Source organism: Primulina tabacum, chromosome 2 (assembly GCF_025594145.1).
Source record: "Primulina tabacum isolate GXHZ01 chromosome 2, ASM2559414v2, whole genome shotgun sequence".
Taxonomy (NCBI): Eukaryota; Viridiplantae; Streptophyta; class Magnoliopsida; order Lamiales; family Gesneriaceae; genus Primulina; species Primulina tabacum.
The window spans coordinates 51,372,141-51,390,208 of NC_134551.1; the positions used below are offsets into that span (position 1 = coordinate 51,372,141).

Consider the following 18,068-nt stretch of genomic DNA (forward strand, 5'->3'; position numbering starts at 1 on the left):
CTCAAATCTTGATCACACCATTTCATGTATATGCTTTTGCTTTTCCTTCGAACCATTTGATAAAAACTCGTCAGACACATACATACATACCTAATAGATATACACATCAGCTAGCTTGACCCTTTTTTACATTCTTGAAAAATGAGTAAACTGGTCGGCATCTTTGCATGTTTCTTGATTGTGGCATTGGATGTCACTGCTGGAATTCTTGGAATCAAAGCTGAAGCTGCTCAAAACCAGGTGTGTTTCCCCTTTTATCATCGGATTTGCCCTCCTATATGACAGATCCTGATTATCATCTTCATTATTATCTTGGTTTGGTTGTATATTTTGTTTCTTGATTTGCTTAGGAAAAACATTTGAGGCTTTGGATTTTTGAGTGCAAAGAGCCAAGTCATGATGCATACATTCTTGGATTATGTGCCGCATCCTTTCTAGGCATAGCTCACATTCTCGCAAATTTGCTTGGAGGCTGTAATGTCTGCACTCAAGAAGAGTTCCAAAAGGCATCTCCAAGCAAGCAGTTGTCTGTGGCCTGTCTGATTTTTACATGGTATGAACTTCCTACTTCCAGAACTTTCAATTTACAATGAAACATGAATATACAAGGTTTGGGCTGAATATAGATTTAAATTTTTAACAAAAAAATAAAAATTATTCATCCATTAAATCTGCTCCTATACCTCCACTTAATTTGTCCATGTTAAATTAATTAGTCTGCTCCTTGGCATTAATGAAGACTAAAGAATAGTATGTTCTTCTCTATATTAAGGCCTTACAATGTACCAAAAGTATGGTTTGATCAATCTGGTTAATTTAAATATCTAGGATCATCCTGGCCGTTGGATTGTCGATGCTGGTGATCGGAATAATGTCGAACAACAAATCAAGAGGATCATGTGGTTTCACTCACCACCATTTCTTGTCGATTGGAGGGATATTGTGTATGGTACATGCCCTGTTCTCTGTTGCATATTATGTTACTTCCACTGCCACCCTCCCGGCATAGCCCAGAGATTTAGGTAGTGTATTGAAACTAAGGCTGGTACTGTCTTTCTTTAAGACGAGACTTTTTGCTCGAGTGTTTGGATTATTATTTGAGTTCTCGGAGCTCCTCGAGCCAATACATAACAGTACCTTTTGAGTCTTTTTTATTTATCAATTCAATGCTACATTAGTCTCTAGTGTAATGGTTTGAAGGAGAAATAGGGCGAGAGGAACTTTTGATTAGAGTTTTATATCGATATATTTCAATTGCAAAAACTTGTATGAAACAGCCTCACGGTCGTATTTTGTGAGACAAATCTTTTATTTGTATTAGTCAACTATGAAAAAATATTACCTTTTTATGCTAATAGTGTTATTTTTTATTGTGCATATCGATAAGATTGACCCGTCTCACAGATATAGATTCGTGAGACCTTCTCACAAGAGATCTACTCTATTTCAATTTGACAGCAAAAGAACTTGAAATTAACATTTTTTTTAATGACATTGGAATTTCAAATTTCCCAAGATGAACTCAAGCTGTACTGGATTATGCGGATAGATTTTAAAATCGCTTTTTTAAATTCTTGTTTATAAATAATAAACAACAGTAGACCAAAAGATTCCCTCAGTTTCTGACAAGATACGGTATGAAATCGATTAATTTGAAAATAACTAAGGCTTAGCCCCACCGATACGTGGCGTCTACACTATGGACTTCATATGCTTGGCCAAACATGGGCCGTTGGATCCTACACAAGGGCAACGCCCTTGTGCAAGAATCGAAATTTTCTCATGATATCATATCATTCTCAATTTCTCATTTCACACGAAAATGCTGGATGATATGCGGTTTATGCATACAATACCTGCACAGCTTGGTGAAGAAGAACAAGCATGTATACCTGCACAGCTTGGTGAGAAGGACAGGCATGTAAAAACTTAATTCAAAGCAACCAAAAAGCCTCACAGATGATAATAATGAAAGTTACTGTTGTAGATTCTTGTCATTTGTCAAAAGAAGGTTAAGGCTATTTCTGAGTCCAACTCGGTTATTCTTACAGTATCTCACCATATAAATATGATGATGTCCTAAGCCCATGCGTTTTGAATGCAACATATGAAAACACCTAGCATTTGGCATATTGACAAATACATTCTTTCAACATTTTATGTCAGCAGGCTAAGCAATCGCAGAAATAAGCAAATGCAATAGGTAATAACTTTCCATCAGGTATTCAACAACATAAGGAAATGCAAAGATATGAAAATGACCACCTAAACTCAAGGCACTTGAGATGCAAAAGCTAAGAAAACAGAAACAAATGGGACTTATTGTCTTTATAATTTGACAATAGCATACTGGGTGAGATGATAAACTCTGATATCAAAACCACTCTAAGAACAGGGCAATTTGCATTTTTGTCTAGAAAGACGTGAATTCTAGTAACACGCAGACAGATTGGATCCTCACCCCTGGAGTGTGGTTATCACTTACTGAACATCGAACAGCAGCCCTTAGGAATCAATGAATCCCATGATACAAGGTTTCCCAAAAAGGAAAAATTGAACAACAAAAAACACACTATGCTCACGTATCCCACATAAATATGGAGAGAAAGTTAACAATTAAATGCTTTTAAAACCACGATGAAGTATAAATAAAGAGAAATGGAACTGAAATTATCTACCAATTTGGAAAAGGTGGTTGTTTGGAAAAAGCCCTTCGTCCAGTGAAACCCAACTAGTATTTAAGGGTAAGCATCATCCTCATCGTCATCATCATTACAACACATTCCCACTATGATGCAACCATGCAAGGTATATGCTACGGCAGACACATGGTCTTTGAAATATATTTGACTGATACAATTCTATTTTCCAAAACTAAGAACTGGGGTTTTTGGTTGGTTAGTTGAGTGCAAATCAGCTTTAAAAACTTAAGATCTTACCCACAAAGATTCGGAATTTATTCATTACCATTAAAGAGATGACGAAAATAAAGAGCCAAAACGGAAATTCAACCCGTCATCATCGAGTATTGGATAACTTTAAACACAAAATAAATACGATATCGGCATGATCCCTTCAATGCAGCTAATTAACAGAACATAACAGAAAGCTCTACGACTAGATAAGGTAATGGTAGACACTACCAGATCATGGGCTAAAGTGCTTCAACACTTTATATATCACACTCTAATTTCATCAACAAAACAATGACCCACAAAGTCTATTTAGATATTTAAATTTCCAAAATTGAAAGGTCCATTATCCTCGACGGAAACAAACTCTTCCTGCTTACTATTCAAATGGTCTATATCGAACAAAAACGTAAACTTGCAGCCAACAAGTTACCCATTCATTGATCCAACGCCAATTCAACCTGTTCCCTCATCAAAGACAACATCCTATAATGGAGCTCAGTCTCCTCCATAACCATTTGCTTCCACTTCTGATTCAATTCCTTGGCCTTAGCATTTCCAATGAAATTCAACTTCTCCTTCACCAGGCTCATTCCATAATCAGACATCCCCAAAGAGGGAAACTTCCAAACCAAATTATTAAAAGAAGAGCTGAAAAATTCGTACTTGGACCACATTAAACCTTCATCACCATCATTTTCATTTTTTACTATCTCTTCCTCGTCCCACACGATATTTTTCTCTTTTATGGTGTCGTTCTTCGATTTCTCCCCAACCCCTTCGCTAGAATCATTCTTATTGCCACTCTCGCCGCCCCAAATTTTCTTAGAGAGTTCAAATACCATCACATCATGTGGCTTGGAAAATACAGGGTCCAATCCATTCCGTCCTTTCTTAAGCGCATTCAAGAACCTCTTTTTAATCCTGCTGATCTTGGTACGAAGTTGTTCCCTTGCAAAATCAACCTGAAATTTTCCCTTGATGGAGTCATAAAACGCCCCACCAAAATCCATATTTTTGGAGTTCTTCAAGTCAACCATACCATTCAACAAAGCAATCTCATCATCATCACTCCACAACCTAGTGATATACCCAGGGGTCGATGAAACAACAGAATCGGACTTTTTCTCCTCGGCTTTAGTCCTCTTATTGCTTTTGGGAGAATTACCACCGTTAATGATCTCTTGATTCTTCCGTTTTGATGCGGTGACTAAAGTCTTGGGGATTGGCTGCATCTTGTAGGCAGAAGGGGAATCGTCAGATTCGGGTTCAGAGTCCGACCCGTTTTCCTGGGCTATGCTTTTCGGCAGAACTTCAGGTTCTTTTTCTTGATTATCCTCTTCAGATGACTCTTCATCTTCTTCACCAGTAGAATCTTCTTCTACTTCGGATTCTTGTCCATCACCTCGTTCTTCTGAAGAGGTGGGTCGCTCCAATTCCTTCATCCTCTTTCGAAGATCGAGGATTAGAGAGGGATTTGGGTGCCATAAATTAATGGCCTTTTTAGTGTTTTGGGAGACGCTTCTGTATTGTGACGATAGTGATAAATAGGGTTTTGACGTGCATTTATAGGACGATGGATTCCTCTGCTCGAATCAATTCGTTTTAAAACTAAACTGAATAGAAACCATTAGTTCATTATTTATATGCTAAATTCATATATTTATGCATAAATTTCAAATCTATTTTTTATATGTTTATATACTGATTCATATTAATAACTAGTTACTTTGCACACGCGGTGCGTGTGTATAGTTTTTTTATAATTATCGATAGACTACAATAAAATTTGGCAAATTATCTAGGGACTAAAGTGCTATTTGAATTATTACAATTTAAAAATAACAAAAAAAAGTGTTGCGTATGTATAGTTTTTTTATAATTATCGATAGACTACAATAAAATTTGACAAAATTATCTAGAGACTAAAGTGCTATTTGAATTATTACAATTTAAAAATAACAAAAACAAAAGTGTTGCGTGTGTATAGTTTTTTTATAATTATCGATAGACTACAATAAAACTTGACAAATTATCTAGGGACTAAAGTGCTATTTGAATTATTACAATTTAAAAATAACAAAAACAAAAGTGTTTGTTGAAATTAAATTTAAAAATAAAAACAAGTTTAATATTAGTATAAAATAAGGGTAAAATTGAAAGAACAAAAAACAGACCAATACACCATTTTTGTCTCTATCATAGAGATTCTTAATAATAGTAATAGATGAACTTGATTCACCTGATAATGATGTTATTTTAAATTCGTTATATTTTTTATTACTAATGTGTAAATAAATAAAATGTGTATTTACGATTTAATATATTGTTTCATTGTAAACAATAAAACTAATAGAAATCCACGGATCATAGATTTTAAACTCATCTCCCCAAATGCATCCTTAAGGTTTTAAACCTTCATTTTGAAATATTGCTATCTAAAACTCAAAAAATTAATTCATGAAATAGGTTATAATTTCTAATTATTTAGTAATAAATATCAATGAGTTTTCAGCCAAAAGGAATTTTAATCTCTCTATGCCATGACTCAGTTCTATCTATATAAATTTGCTCAAACAAGATAGAAAATGCAGTTTTCCCTTAAAGCATCAAAATCAAGTGTCTCTAAACAAAGATAAAGTTGATATATTTGAGTTAATGTAAATTCTATGCTCGTCAAACATGAACAAGTATACATATCAAACCCAATGGTCCTCGTTCATTTATGGACTCATTTACTTGCACATGTACAGAAAATAGTACACAAGACCTATGCTTTTATGCCTCTATCCGAATTCAGATCTCTCTTTCACCAGATATTGAATACCTTGATGCTTCCCTTAGTGTCTTTCAACATCTCCATGATATAGCTACATGAGCTCCAATATTTCACGTTCACCAGAACAGTAAATCAAGAGAACTAAGTTCTGCACGTATCTTCAAGAGTTAATACTCAATAATGTGGGAACCACCACAACTGAGTCCTATGTAAATCATCAAGAGTTAGAACTTGAGAAAAAAAATAGTAAGATAACTTCAAGATTGTTTCATTCTTACACTCGGTGATGTACACACGATCCACAAGATGAATCTATTATCATCACGTCATTGGGTAATGGTCATAACGTACAACATGATGAAATGGCAATTCGTGCACCGATATATACTAGTAGTGACATGGCACAAACTCGGTGCAAACACATGAAACTACTTGGATTAGAAATAAAACAAGAAGACGACACAAGCCCCCAAAAGTTGGATAGAAACATGGCATGCCACAATTGTAAAAAAGTTTTCTTGTGTTAACTGTTCATCATTAGCCACAGCTGATAGAAAAATCAGATCAACATAGTGAATGAAATGACTGCTTACCCCATTAATCTTAAAGATGGGGAGTTCAACTTTCATCATCTGAACTGAATTCACCATTCATTTGCCTCTCCCTGACTCCAGGAAATAGGCGCTGATTAATATCAGGTAGAGGGTCGTGCTGAGACTCTTGAGAAGGCGATGCTGTTAAAGGCTCTTTTATTGGAGCCCTTGATGGTAGTTTGGCTGAGTTTCTCACATCTTTACACGACTTATCCAAGATCAATAGGAAGTCACGAACAATCACAAAGAGACGCGAGTTATCATCTTTTCCAGCGTTACCGTAAAAGTAATCTCCTGTGCTCTTTACCAGAGCCATTATCCTTTTTTCTTCTTCGAGTAGCCACGTTACATCAGATTCCGAATGCTGAATAAAACTAGAAAGTGCATCACTAAACTCAGTCTCATCGTCTAGGCCCTTGATCTCAGTTTCAAGAAAATCTCTAGTTCTTACGAGTGATTTCCCGATCTTGAACACAGACGAACTTAGATTTTCGGTATCAATCAAAGCTGCCTTCCTTACATTCTCAAGCTCATTGCTAAGCCCAGAAACCACTTGAAGTCCCAAATTTCTGTGGTACTCATCTGTTTCACTCGAAGAATCTTCAATGAGATCTTCAGTTCTTACACTGGACATACTTTGGCTCTCTCTTAAACTTCGAGCAGCTCTTAAACCTTCAGACCGAATTATTTCTTGGACAACAAAATGAAGTAATGTAGTTTTTCCATCGGTTCCTCTCACGTCGGATAATTTCAAGAGTGTGTCGAGCTTGAATGCTTGTGCACCGCCTCGATAAGTTCCATCATTCATGCGGTTGCCAGTTTTGAGAACTGCTTCCAAGAGTTTGAGGAAAAGTCTATTGTTTCTAAGCTCCTTGCAAGCTACCTATATTCACGAAAGATTTAGAAGTGCAATTATAAATACGATTTTCACGAACACATAATAATCAATAAAATTATAGTATAAGACTTGACATTATTAAGATCATGGTTTTTATTTAATATTATCTCATTTTCAGTAAAGATTTCCTACCATTGTTAAGTCAATCTATTTTCCCTCTACTCGTGATGACTGTAATTTATATTATAGAAAGAGAAATTAACAAGATTTTTAACTTCATGGGCATAATGTCATTAATGCAAGTCTTCGTGGTCAGAACACATTAGTTCAGCTTTATGTTGCCTTCTCTCTCCAATTTACCAAAACCATGTCAACCATGTTTTTTTATTTAAAAGTTAGAAAACAAAACAAGGTTGGATTCATTTTCATTTTCAAGAAGTGAGGATCCCCATTCTTGACAATCATGAATGTTGGTACCGAAACATGAATCAAAGAAGCTTTTATTTCATCGTTCTTTCTAGTCATATAGTATTGTAAGTATTACCAGTCATCCTTCAAGTTATAGATTGGGAATTTTATGCATGAGTTCTCCAGTAAAGTAACTGTTCCACAACCCAAGTATTTGAAAATAACATTTTATACTTGAAATATAATGCTGGGGTGTGCACGAACCTCTAGAGTTGCAAAGCTATCTTTAACCGAAGAAACTTCCTCCTGGAATGTGCTCAGGAACAACAATGACTCGAGACGTTTAAAGGCAAATGGAATTTCAACAATGACCTTAAGGAACCTTTCGGCTGGGCCAAGATGAGAAACATCTCCACTATATAATCTAAGTTTTAGTTCTTCCTCAGTTGTAGGGGCCATTTTCAACAACGTTTGAATCAATTCTGCGGGAAGCTCATTACCTGATGAATTCAAAAGGTTAATGTTGGAATTATTTTGCAGTACACCTTTTATTCATCAAGAGAAACAAGCATTATTATTCTCCATATTTTGATCTAATTATGCTAGCTGAAGAGTTCCCAAGTCTAGTAAAGTTACCTTCTTTGAGAGCATCAAATACTTCTTCTATTGTCACATTCAACGCTTTTAGAAGAATTGCTAAATTTTGTGATTTTTTAGGATCAATAATCTGAATAAATTGAGGAGATTCAAAGACAGGCACATCTCTTCTATTCTCATTTTTGTTCTTATCAGCTGGCACATATCCGAAGAGACTTTCCATCATCTCCTCATTAAATCTGAAGTAAAGAAATTCAGCAATTCACCAATGAACAAGAAAATCGAAAATAATGTTCAAAATCAATATATTTACTTACTGAAATGAACCAGCTTTAATCTCATGCCAGACCATTGAATGATCAGGATTAGCAAGAACCTTATCCCAGAAGAACGGCTTTAACTTTGTTTTGGGAGCTTCAGATTCGATAGAAAGCTCACTTCCCTCACCTGTTGACAGAACATTGAATGATCAGGATTAGCAAGAACCTTATCCCAGAAGAATGGCTTTAACATTGTTTTGGGAGCTTCAGATTCGATAGAAAGCTCACTTCCCTCACCTGTTGAAGAACTCCCTCGAAGATGAGCCGGCTTTAACAAATTGCCTGGCATTGCCGAATTAGGAGGACGACTAACTTTAGGAGGAGGCGGTGGTGCAGGTGCTGGAGCAGGTGGTTTAGGGGGTGGCAGAGGAGGTGCTCTGGGGGGTGGTGGCGGAGGATGTACTCCAGGTGGTGGTTGCTGTTCTGTTCTTCCTGGAGGCAGTGGTAATGCACCATTAGTTTTTTCTGATGGTTCAGCTCGGGGCCAAGATTCAGCTTGAGAAGAATCATGAATTGCCAATGTCGATTTACTCATGGTTGAATGAGCCTTGAAATCTTTAACGTTTGGATGACCAATACTGTTCGACTTTTGTGAAGAACCTGAAAGATAAATCATAGCCATGAAAATGAAACATAATTAGTGTTGGTCTCTATGATAATCAACCACGATGAGTAAAATACCTGCGGAAATGTCGCTAGCGCAGAAATTGAGAAGAGGCTTCTCATCCCTTTGACCATCGTTTGGCCCAGTCTCAGTTCTACTTTTCTTCATACAACATATTAAGGAGATAAATAGCAGAACAAATCCTGCCACAGAACAAGTAATGATAGCGGCTAACAAATACTTGCTGTTCTTGTGGTCATTTTCAAGAGTAACTGGAGAAATACTTTTGGGGATTTGTGAAGTATAATCTACATCTGATGGTGAAGAAGAGTTAGAATAATCTGGCGGAGGATATGGCTCTGGGGCCTCAGCAGGAGAGAGGGGCTGACTTTTCGGTGCCGTAGAAGAATTAGCTGGTGATAATGCAGGACCTGGGGTCAGAACAGTAGTTCTTACCACCCGATTTTGAAGACTTCTTCTTAGGCACCTTCTTGGAACACTACCCCGACCAGACAAAAGTTCCTGGTTTTTATGGAACTGATTTTCTTGCTCAATTCTTAATTTTTCAAATGTAAGATTTTTCTGTCTCAAGCAATACAAGATAGTTTTCTTCTTGTTTGATGGCAAATCTGCTGTAGCCTTTGGTAGACTTTTCTCCCTTGAAAAAGTTGAATCACATTTGCGCCTGGATGTTGTTGGCTGAGATGAATCCAAGTCCAAGACCTTGACAACCTCTGTACTATCTTTTAACTCTTCACTATAATAACAACATACTCGTTCAACCTGTCATAAATCATTTCATCAACTATTTAGGAAGCAACATGACAAATTCTCCAAAATATAGATTAGAACTCATGAACTATTCTGCAATCCGGTATTTTCAATGGCAATTACACTTTTCTGATATATGCATGCAGTTGCATATGTGAAGGAAGAACTATTCAGGCACAACACAACTACTTTATACCTTGACGAACACTACTTTTCAAAAATAATTTCACGAATTGAATTAGTCCATATTGCCATGTATCATAAACTAATTTCATGTTTTCACTTTAAGCTCAGGATTTGACAGAAAATATTAGTTGCTGTATTTTAAATCATTGATAAGGTTTCTTCTATCAAGGTTAAGAACCATAATCCTCTTTAAACCTGATACAAAGATCTTAACACACACACTAAACTCTCAAAAAATGTTGAAGTCCATGCTGCAATTCAAAGGTTTTCACAAAGGTTAAAGTTCAACATTCAGTCTAACCACCAGCAGAAAAATTGCTGAAACTCACAATAATGATCTTCAAAGTATCTATCTATACAGCCGCATCACCAATTTTGGAATATATCAATAATGTCCCAAGAATTTCAAACTAAACTTCTTGATCAACAGAGGGCTGGATGGTTTACAGAAGATCCAAACGCAATCCAGAAGCAAATAACTCTGTGGTGATTTGCAATCAAATGATGATGATGAACTATCAATATTTCCATACACAAACATTTATTGTAACGAATCATGCACGAGAGAATTTACAATGTCTGGCAAACTAAGAGAGAAAACAACTTCAAATCTTGCATACCTTGTCATCATCAAATTCTTGAAAATCCCAAGAAACTCCATTTTTCATAAAGCTCTCTGCTAATTTCCTATTTCCCTCTGCAAAAACACAAAGATAAGCAACAAAAACAGCCACAAAACGGACTCTTTCAATTTCCATTGTTTCTCAAATGATCAACCGAGCCTCCCCTTCACATTTCATGGACAAAACAAAAACACAGATAGCTCAAGTGATAGCTACGTGTCTTTAAAATAAGGTTTCTTCTCGATTGGTCTCCCGGCCTTCAATAGAAAACATACAAATCAAGAAACTTTTCACCCCCTTGTTTTATCAATTCCAACCATAAATGAGATATTTTCCTTATTATTAATTGCAAAGGCAATATTATTGGTTGGCCTCAATTCTTTTTTCGGTCCAGTCACAAAATTCCCAACAACGCATCGATACGCCTCGAGATACATGAACACATATATATCGCGTATGGCTCTTCGTATTCTTGCCCTTCTATGCAAGCACCGTGCACAGCAAGAACCAAGAAAAATCTCGCCTTTTGGTCCAGAAACTGAAATTTGGAAAAAGAAAATCAAGAAAATAAAACAAAGGTATTCCAAAAAGCTGTCGCCTTCATCAAGAATATGATGATCTTGAAATTAAATAATGCATCAATGGATTCTTCAATGGCTTTCACGAGAGGATTTCTGGAAAAGAGTTCGGGTCAGAATTTTGTGTTTGGAGTTTTGTTATTTGGAACGCTGCATGTTTTTCGGAGGCAACAGAGAGGGATTGTAATGGGGACGAAATAGAAACGTGCGCCGAACTACGGGAGAATTACTTTTACATAATAATATAATATTAATAATAAGATTATTAACATAGAATATGTTAAAGAATTACATATAATAAAATCTTAACCAGAAACTTATTATTATAATATAAAAATCTAGCCGAATTAGGTGTGTATATCTTTGTTTTAAAATTATATAGTCGTGCCGAAAGTTAAATTTTCGTTATATTTTAAGGCAAAACTTTGTGTGACACAGTCTCACGAGTCGTATTTTGTGAGACATATATCTTATTTGGGTCATCCATGAAAAAATATTACTTTTTATGCTAAGAGTATTACTTTTTATTGTGAATATCGGTAGGATTGACCCGTCTTACATATAAAGATTCGTGAAACCATCTCACAATAGACATAATCTATATTTTAAAATAATACAATATATTGTGTTACACGGAGAATTAGATATATCAATTTGTCACGAAATTCAAAAACCGTACCCAAAATAGCAAATGCATGATTTCCTGTGAAGGAAACTTGTTTAGTTTATTAACGAGCTAGAATTTACTTTCAAATCAATATCTATTGTTTTCTTGTAATTAGAGATACAATATGCCATTTTCTGTCAAACATGAATAAAAAAAATAGACAAAAATTTGTGTGAGACAGTCTTACAGGTCGTATTTTGTGAGACGGAGTCATCCATGAAAAATATTACTTTTTATTCTGAATATCGGTAAGGTTGGCACGTCTCATAGATAAAGATTTGTGAGACCGTCTCACAAGAGACCTACTCGGATTCACGATCCCGTTGCTGATTTTTTTCCATTGCTTTTGAGCTTCAATAAAACTCAGGCTCAGTTGAGGCCCCATTGTTCCACCTTCATCGCCATCCTTTCCTGAATTCATCCTGAAAATGTGGCAGTAATAACATGATACTATAGCGCGTGTTGTTATCTTATACACATAAAACGTCGGAGCCGGAAATTGGAAGCTGTTCCATGAGCCTAGGGTGTAAGAAAAGTTGATAACTGCATAAATCCCATAATATATCCTATCTAGTATATAAACATATACCTATATATGTATATATGCATGGTCACTATTCTAATGTCTTTCACTTAATTTCTTGATGTTTTCAAGAAAATTCTAACGTCAAGAAATTAAGTGAAAGCCGTTAGAATAGTGGCAATAGGCCTGCCAAAAATATATATATATAGATATTTTCAGAGGGGACAAACAATATCAAACTATATATATATATATATATATATATATATATATATATAAATTTTAATTTCAATCTCAAAACGTAGATAAACCCGAGTTCTTGGAGAAAAAATACGTACCCTCCTCTAAGTTCATCGGGCCTATCCACAAAACGAAGGAAGATATCCTCAACCCTAGTTAACAAAACACCAGAAAAATCAAGTTTAGTTGTTAAATATTGGATTCAAGTCGCAACAGAACACATATGTAACAGGTTTTTCACCAACCAACCAACCAACCAACCTTCCATTGCTGGCAAAGGTACTGCTAAGCCTACCGGCCGGGGAAAACATAACAACGGCCACATCTTCACGATCCCATCTTTACGCTTGGCGTATCATTGCAAGTTAATTTCTTGCGACCCATGAAGAAAAAAGAGTAGAATTTAGAGAAAAGGGATGAGTGTTTTTTCCTTAATTTTGCCTTCACTTTTATGGGCGTTAAAAGGAGTCAACACACATTCAATTTAGAGACGAGCTCCAACATTAAATGATGTACGATGATTTGTCGTGTGTCGTGAAAAATAGTTTCACCATGAATGGAAAATCGCCTTTCGTATTTTATCGTTAAGATTTATTTTCGTACGAGTATTGACGCATTTTTAAACGGTAGTCGAATTCCAATTCTTAGAGAAAAAAGAGTAGATATTGCATGCAGCAACTATCTAAAACCAAGTGTAAAAATAAAAAATTTGATTTCAAAATATATTGAAACATAGTTATGTATCGGACGTGCATGCATGTAGGGTATCTTTGATTTGGATAAATAAAATAATTGAGATATTTTAGGTAAAAAAAAAAAAAGTCTCACAATCGAACTAAAACTAGTAATCTCCTTAATTAATCAATTAATTGAGGTGTATTGCATATGGATGATGTGAAACCCTCAATATCTTCTTTTTATCAATTTCACCTCAATTAATTGATTGTTTACATTATTTACTGTAATTAGTTTGACAACTTGGCAACAAAATTAAGAACAGATCTTTTGTTAAACGGTCTTACATATTTTTATTCGTGAATTTGTGAAACGAATCTATTCTGCTGATATATATTAGGCAAACTATTAATTTCAGAAATATATAAATATAAGAGTACAAAGTTTTTAATTCTATATCTTTTATTGAATGAGTTATAGTCCGACAATTATTTTCGGACAATCAATTTTAATTGTTTTCGTCGAAATCCTATAATTAAATACTTGATATTATTATCAAAATTTTATAATTATGTGATTAAAATATTTATTGTGTCACATACATGTGTGTTAAACGACTTAATTATAAAATTTTAACAACGATATTAGTGATTATATGATTTTTACGAGAATAACTAAAATTGATTATCCACACATAGTTATAGAACTATAATTGATTTATCGAAAGATACTTGACTAAAAATACGTAGACATTTTGCCATATATATATCAGAATCGACGTGAACACATTTCTAATTTCTAAGCAACAAAATGCAGAGAAATGTGAATTATTTGTACATGAATATCTTAGCATCTCAGCACCTCGACAGCCATACCGACTCATAAGTACAAGTGCCTTAAATCTGTTGAGATGTTTTTACCAGTTAAGAATAAAGAAGACCTTGTCGAACAGATTGTCCAAATAATCTGCCAAGACTCCACCAACACTCGTGTCTGTTTCTTCGTTCCATCGGAATGGCTCAATGGATTTAGTCGCTTCCAATATTTCTTCTGTCAGAATCTTTGGTTTCGATCTCTGCAAAGTAGGCATGTCCGTCATCTCGCGACAATATTCCTGCAAAAAAGAAAAAAGAACTTCTCAGATCCTTTATTCGTTGCTGAAAATCAGCACATGTACTGGTTTCTTAAAGAAAACGTCAATAATGCTTACCTGATCAGCATGCATTTTCTTGACAAATGTTTTAAATATCCTGAAATTCTTTCCTGCATATAGTTCGTCTGATGAACGTAGGTACGTCATTTGGGCCATTTTATAATCTATCTGACCTGTTCTACTGATACCGGTTGGCCGAACATTTAGAAGTATTTGATTATAGCCTGTGCGATTATACCTCGAGAGAGCATTTTCGCCTCCAACATCAATTTTTTCAGTCCATCCATCAGTCAAGACCTGCATAAACAGTACAAGGGTAGCTTAGTACAATTCTTTCTTGGCTTTCTTGGCCAAACCTTATCACTAGGGTCTGAACCAAAAAATTCAATCAGAGCATAACATCTCTAGAAGTGATCACCCTGTTTGTTCCTATCTACGTGCTACAGTTTTTGGCATTTCTTAAACCTGGAGCTTTCAGAAAAAATCATATCTAATTTGAAAATAACTTCATTCAAGAGAAGTGATCACCCCTGTTTGTTCCTCTCTATGTGCGAAAGTTTTTATGGCAGCATATCAGTGAAATTTTAGGGCAACTTCCACATCACACGACCTCACAAACAGAGCATAACATTTCTAGAATTCGTACATAGTATATAGAAATTTCTATATTGTAAATGATAACTGAAAACTTATTGACCGGCGGAACCTGCTTAACAAGGTCTTCAGGTGCGCTTTTAGCTTCCGCTGATTGCTCCGAGTTTCTCATCTCAAGGCATGTGAAATTCAGTGTTCCATAATGCCTAGATAACATCCTGGCAATGGGACGGTATCCATCCCTGCCCTTCACGTTATAGTATCCTGATGTTAACTCACAAGCATGACTATCATCCTTGTACCACCAGTGGATACCTGAAACCTTTTATCCAAGCTACGAGCTACGGTCAGATTCAAATATTTTAATAGCGGAAAATATATTTATCATTTGTTTGAGTTGTTTATGCATAAGATTTTAAACAAGATAGGATTTTGGTTTCATGTTTCTAACAGGTTGTCCCTTCATTTGTTCAGACAATCTACATGATTTCAGAAACAAGATATAATACATGCTGAGACATAAAATTATTCTTGGAACACATTTCATGAGCTCGAACTTTTGGTATATGTGGTGTCTGACTGTTATCATAACCGATAAAATTCATGATACACAATTCCCTCTATATTTTACCAAGTAGATCTAGAGTGTTCATTTCTGAAACTTGGTTGCACAATACCCCCACAAAACATGCTCCTGCATATGTGAGTGTTAATGTGTAAAACAATTGTTGGCCTCTGTGAAATTAGCTAGAACTTTTGGAACAAGTGGTTCTGAAAATATAAAATCGCATTCAACTATTAGCTAATAGCTAGTCAATTTATCCGTTTGTGTAGCTCATATGGTTTTGAAATAAATGATCAGTTTCAGATCTTTTGATAATTAATTTCTTGTGATTTATATAGTTTGAAACTTACTTTCGCAGATAGTCTGATATTGGTTCCCTGGAAAACTTTGTTCGCCTCATCAAGAATCTGATCACCGTGTCCGAGCAGCTTGTTCGAATACCATGTCAAGAAAAACTTCCCTTTTTCTGTCAAATAAGTCCCATTTGGTCCAAAGAATACCGTTTTATCAGGTGTGTCATTGTAAGTCCCTGCATCATCTGGGAGGTCCCATTCTTCATGCCCGGCTTTGGTTGCAGCAGCTTTGAAATCTTCTTTCAAGTACTTGTCATAGCACTACGAAAATCACAGGTTTTCAGTCAAAATTGACAGGATTCAGATTACTTTATCTTATATAGTTAAGGTGTAATCCTATGTAAGTAAAACGTAACCTGGAATTCTCCAACTCCAGGGAATTTCCAGCCTTGAGTTTCTGGATAAGAAGGATATCTGAGTTCTCCTGCAGGGCCCATTCCTACTTCAATGTCTACTATTGTTCCGGAATCGAAAAATTCAGACATGTTCTCTCTGAAACTTGCCATGAAATCACTATATATCTGCATATATGTATATGGATTTCAGTAAAAAATTATGATTAGCCAGTTGAACTATTAAGAAGAGATTTAATCACAAGTATAACTTGTGCTTTTTTAGTAACCACAGTCTTTTGGAACAAGTCATTTTTTACAAGGTACCTTAATCAGTGTTCGGTTGGAATGATCACACAACAGAGCAGGCCCCTTTAAAATCACGATCATACAAAAAAGATTTAACTTTGAAATGTTATTTTTCGATTCAAGTTACCGGAATGAAGCCAATTCCAACATCAAAGAATACCAACAGGAACAGAATGTAAGTTGTCAACGCAGCAACTATACATATAATACCTCAACAGCAGTTCTCCCATCAAAGAGAGTCTGGTTATCCACACCAAGCGACAGATACTCGGGATTCCTATTCCCAGCACTGTTGGTGTAGAAGACATCTCCATTACTCTCGCCCATGGCGAGGACCCACTCCGGCAATGGAATATACACCGCGTCCCCAATATTTCCACCGCACTGGTGAAACGACATTATCGCCTGAATCTTCAACCCACATTTCTCCACAAGTGTGAACAGTTTCTTGTATGAACCCCACTCGTACTTCTTGGCACCTGCGGCTTCAATGATACCCCACCACACATCCACCATTATCCCATCCACGCCTGCTGATTTCAGTTGCATGAGTTGCTTCTCCACTTTATCAACGTCTGGGAACTCGTTCTCTCTTGTCACGATTCCTAACTGCGAGCAGTAATGCAGAAGAATGGATTAGCTTCAGAGAAGAAGGAATGTGGGTTAATTCAATCAATCAATTACCTGAAGCATCACGTAGATTGGAACGTAATTAACGAGCATGTCGTTGCCGAATTTTCTTGCTCCTTTCTTGAGGGAAGGGAAGGAGACGAGAATCGTTAGTTTATTTAATGAAATCAATTGGGTCAACAGCTAGCCTAGCAATATATTGTCCCCATTACCCCACATGCACACATAAAATATATCTATCGAGAAATCTCGAACCGCACACAAAATCGAAGAAAATGGAATGTACCAGTGCAGTAGGAGCCTCTGCTACGACGGCCTGAGGAGTGCCGTTGGCCATTCTCTGAGAGCTGAAGTTAGGAATACCCTTGACCCCCTGCAACTCCAACTTCTTCATATTACTCGGCACTCCAGCTCCGTTCTTGTTTATAGCCATTTTTTTGGGCAATCCCCCCAATTTTAGGCGACACAATAGTACTAGCCATAATTGAATATTGTTGTATTTTTTTTACTAAAATTTAAGAACAGTTGAATTTATTTGATAAATTGATGCATGATTCCTGAGTTGGTTGGTGTTTTCATAGTGGCGGGTAAAAGGGAGTGGGGTGGGGAGGAAGAAGAAGAAGAAGAAGAAAGATATCTTGAAACAAGCTCCGGCCTTTTCTGATTTATCTTCCTACACGACCGTCCACTTTCCTTCCTTAATTTGTTCTTTTTTTTTCATTTGTAATAAATTTAGCAAAATAAGGAAAATGTTGAAAAATATATTTAAAATGTGTATTGAATATTTGAATGTGAATATTTGAATGTTGAAAATAAGA

At 35.8% G+C, this 18,068-nt stretch overlaps 4 protein-coding genes across 6 annotated transcripts; 1 reads left to right on the forward strand and 3 right to left on the reverse strand.

Annotated features, from left to right (window-relative positions):
* Positions 1–10: 10 nt before the first annotated feature.
* LOC142538035 (protein VASCULATURE COMPLEXITY AND CONNECTIVITY-like) lies at positions 11–1,238 on the forward strand. Its single transcript, XM_075643479.1, has 3 exons — positions 11–240; positions 351–553; positions 829–1,238. The coding sequence occupies exons 1-3, from the start codon at positions 142–144 to the stop codon at positions 1,007–1,009; spliced, it is 483 nt and encodes a 160-aa protein (XP_075499594.1). The 5' UTR covers positions 11–141; the 3' UTR covers positions 1,010–1,238.
* A 1,764-nt stretch (positions 1,239–3,002) lies between these two features.
* On the reverse strand, positions 3,003–4,483 carry LOC142536748 (STOREKEEPER protein-like). The gene has a single exon (XM_075642056.1). It carries the CDS (start codon positions 4,355–4,357, stop codon positions 3,350–3,352), a length of 1,008 nt encoding a protein of 335 aa, XP_075498171.1. The 5' UTR covers positions 4,358–4,483; the 3' UTR covers positions 3,003–3,349.
* Positions 4,484–5,671: 1,188 nt separating this feature from the next.
* On the reverse strand, positions 5,672–11,419 carry LOC142536749 (formin-like protein 3). 2 transcript variants are annotated; one of them, XM_075642057.1, is made up of 8 exons: positions 10,629–11,419; positions 9,129–9,834; positions 8,685–9,047; positions 8,445–8,574; positions 8,167–8,366; positions 7,795–8,030; positions 6,285–7,167; positions 5,672–5,896 (listed from the first exon to the last, which is right to left on the reverse strand). In XM_075642057.1, exons 1-7 carry the CDS (start codon positions 10,764–10,766, stop codon positions 6,310–6,312), a joined length of 2,631 nt encoding a protein of 876 aa, XP_075498172.1. In that variant the 5' UTR covers positions 10,767–11,419; the 3' UTR covers positions 5,672–5,896; positions 6,285–6,309. The 2 variants fall into 2 exon arrangements, with proteins under 2 accessions (XP_075498172.1, XP_075498173.1); XM_075642058.1 differs by having other exon boundaries at positions 8,445–8,503; positions 8,614–9,047.
* A 2,687-nt stretch (positions 11,420–14,106) lies between these two features.
* On the reverse strand, positions 14,107–17,914 carry LOC142536751 (beta-amylase-like). 2 transcript variants are annotated; one of them, XM_075642059.1, is made up of 8 exons: positions 17,537–17,914; positions 17,305–17,370; positions 16,831–17,229; positions 16,336–16,500; positions 15,977–16,240; positions 15,174–15,383; positions 14,525–14,764; positions 14,107–14,428 (listed from the first exon to the last, which is right to left on the reverse strand). In XM_075642059.1, the coding sequence occupies exons 1-8, from the start codon at positions 17,681–17,683 to the stop codon at positions 14,231–14,233; spliced, it is 1,689 nt and encodes a 562-aa protein (XP_075498174.1). In that variant the 5' UTR covers positions 17,684–17,914; the 3' UTR covers positions 14,107–14,230. The 2 variants fall into 2 exon arrangements, with proteins under 2 accessions (XP_075498174.1, XP_075498175.1); XM_075642060.1 differs by having other exon boundaries at positions 17,305–17,366; positions 17,537–17,672.
* Positions 17,915–18,068: the final 154 nt, after the last annotated feature.

Bases quoted from the DNA above. Each gene is read 5' to 3' on its own strand.
- LOC142538035 (XM_075643479.1), top strand. From the start codon at position 142: ATGAGTAAACTGGTCGGCATCTTTGCATGTTTCTTGATTGTGGCATTG. The intron at 241-350 runs GTGTGTTTCCCC...TGATTTGCTTAG, and splicing joins CTGAAGCTGCTCAAAACCAG to GAAAAACATTTGAGGCTTTG. The intron at 554-828 runs GTATGAACTTCC...TTAAATATCTAG, and splicing joins GCCTGTCTGATTTTTACATG to GATCATCCTGGCCGTTGGAT.
- LOC142536748 (XM_075642056.1), bottom strand. From the start codon at position 4,357: ATGAAGGAATTGGAGCGACCCACCTCTTCAGAAGAACGAGGTGATGGA.
- LOC142536749 (XM_075642057.1), bottom strand. From the start codon at position 10,766: ATGGAAATTGAAAGAGTCCGTTTTGTGGCTGTTTTTGTTGCTTATCTT. The intron at 9,835-10,628 runs GTATGCAAGATT...GATTTATGACAG, and splicing joins AAGAATTTGATGATGACAAG to GTTGAACGAGTATGTTGTTA. The intron at 8,575-8,684 runs GTGAGGGAAGTG...TTCTGTCAACAG, and splicing joins TCGAGGGAGTTCTTCAACAG to GTGAGGGAAGTGAGCTTTCT.
- LOC142536751 (XM_075642059.1), bottom strand. From the start codon at position 17,683: ATGGCTATAAACAAGAACGGAGCTGGAGTGCCGAGTAATATGAAGAAG. The intron at 15,384-15,976 runs GTAAGTTTCAAA...CTTGGATAAAAG, and splicing joins ATATCAGACTATCTGCGAAA to GTTTCAGGTATCCACTGGTG. The intron at 14,429-14,524 runs GTAAGCATTATT...TCTTTTTTGCAG, and splicing joins AGAAAATGCATGCTGATCAG to GAATATTGTCGCGAGATGAC.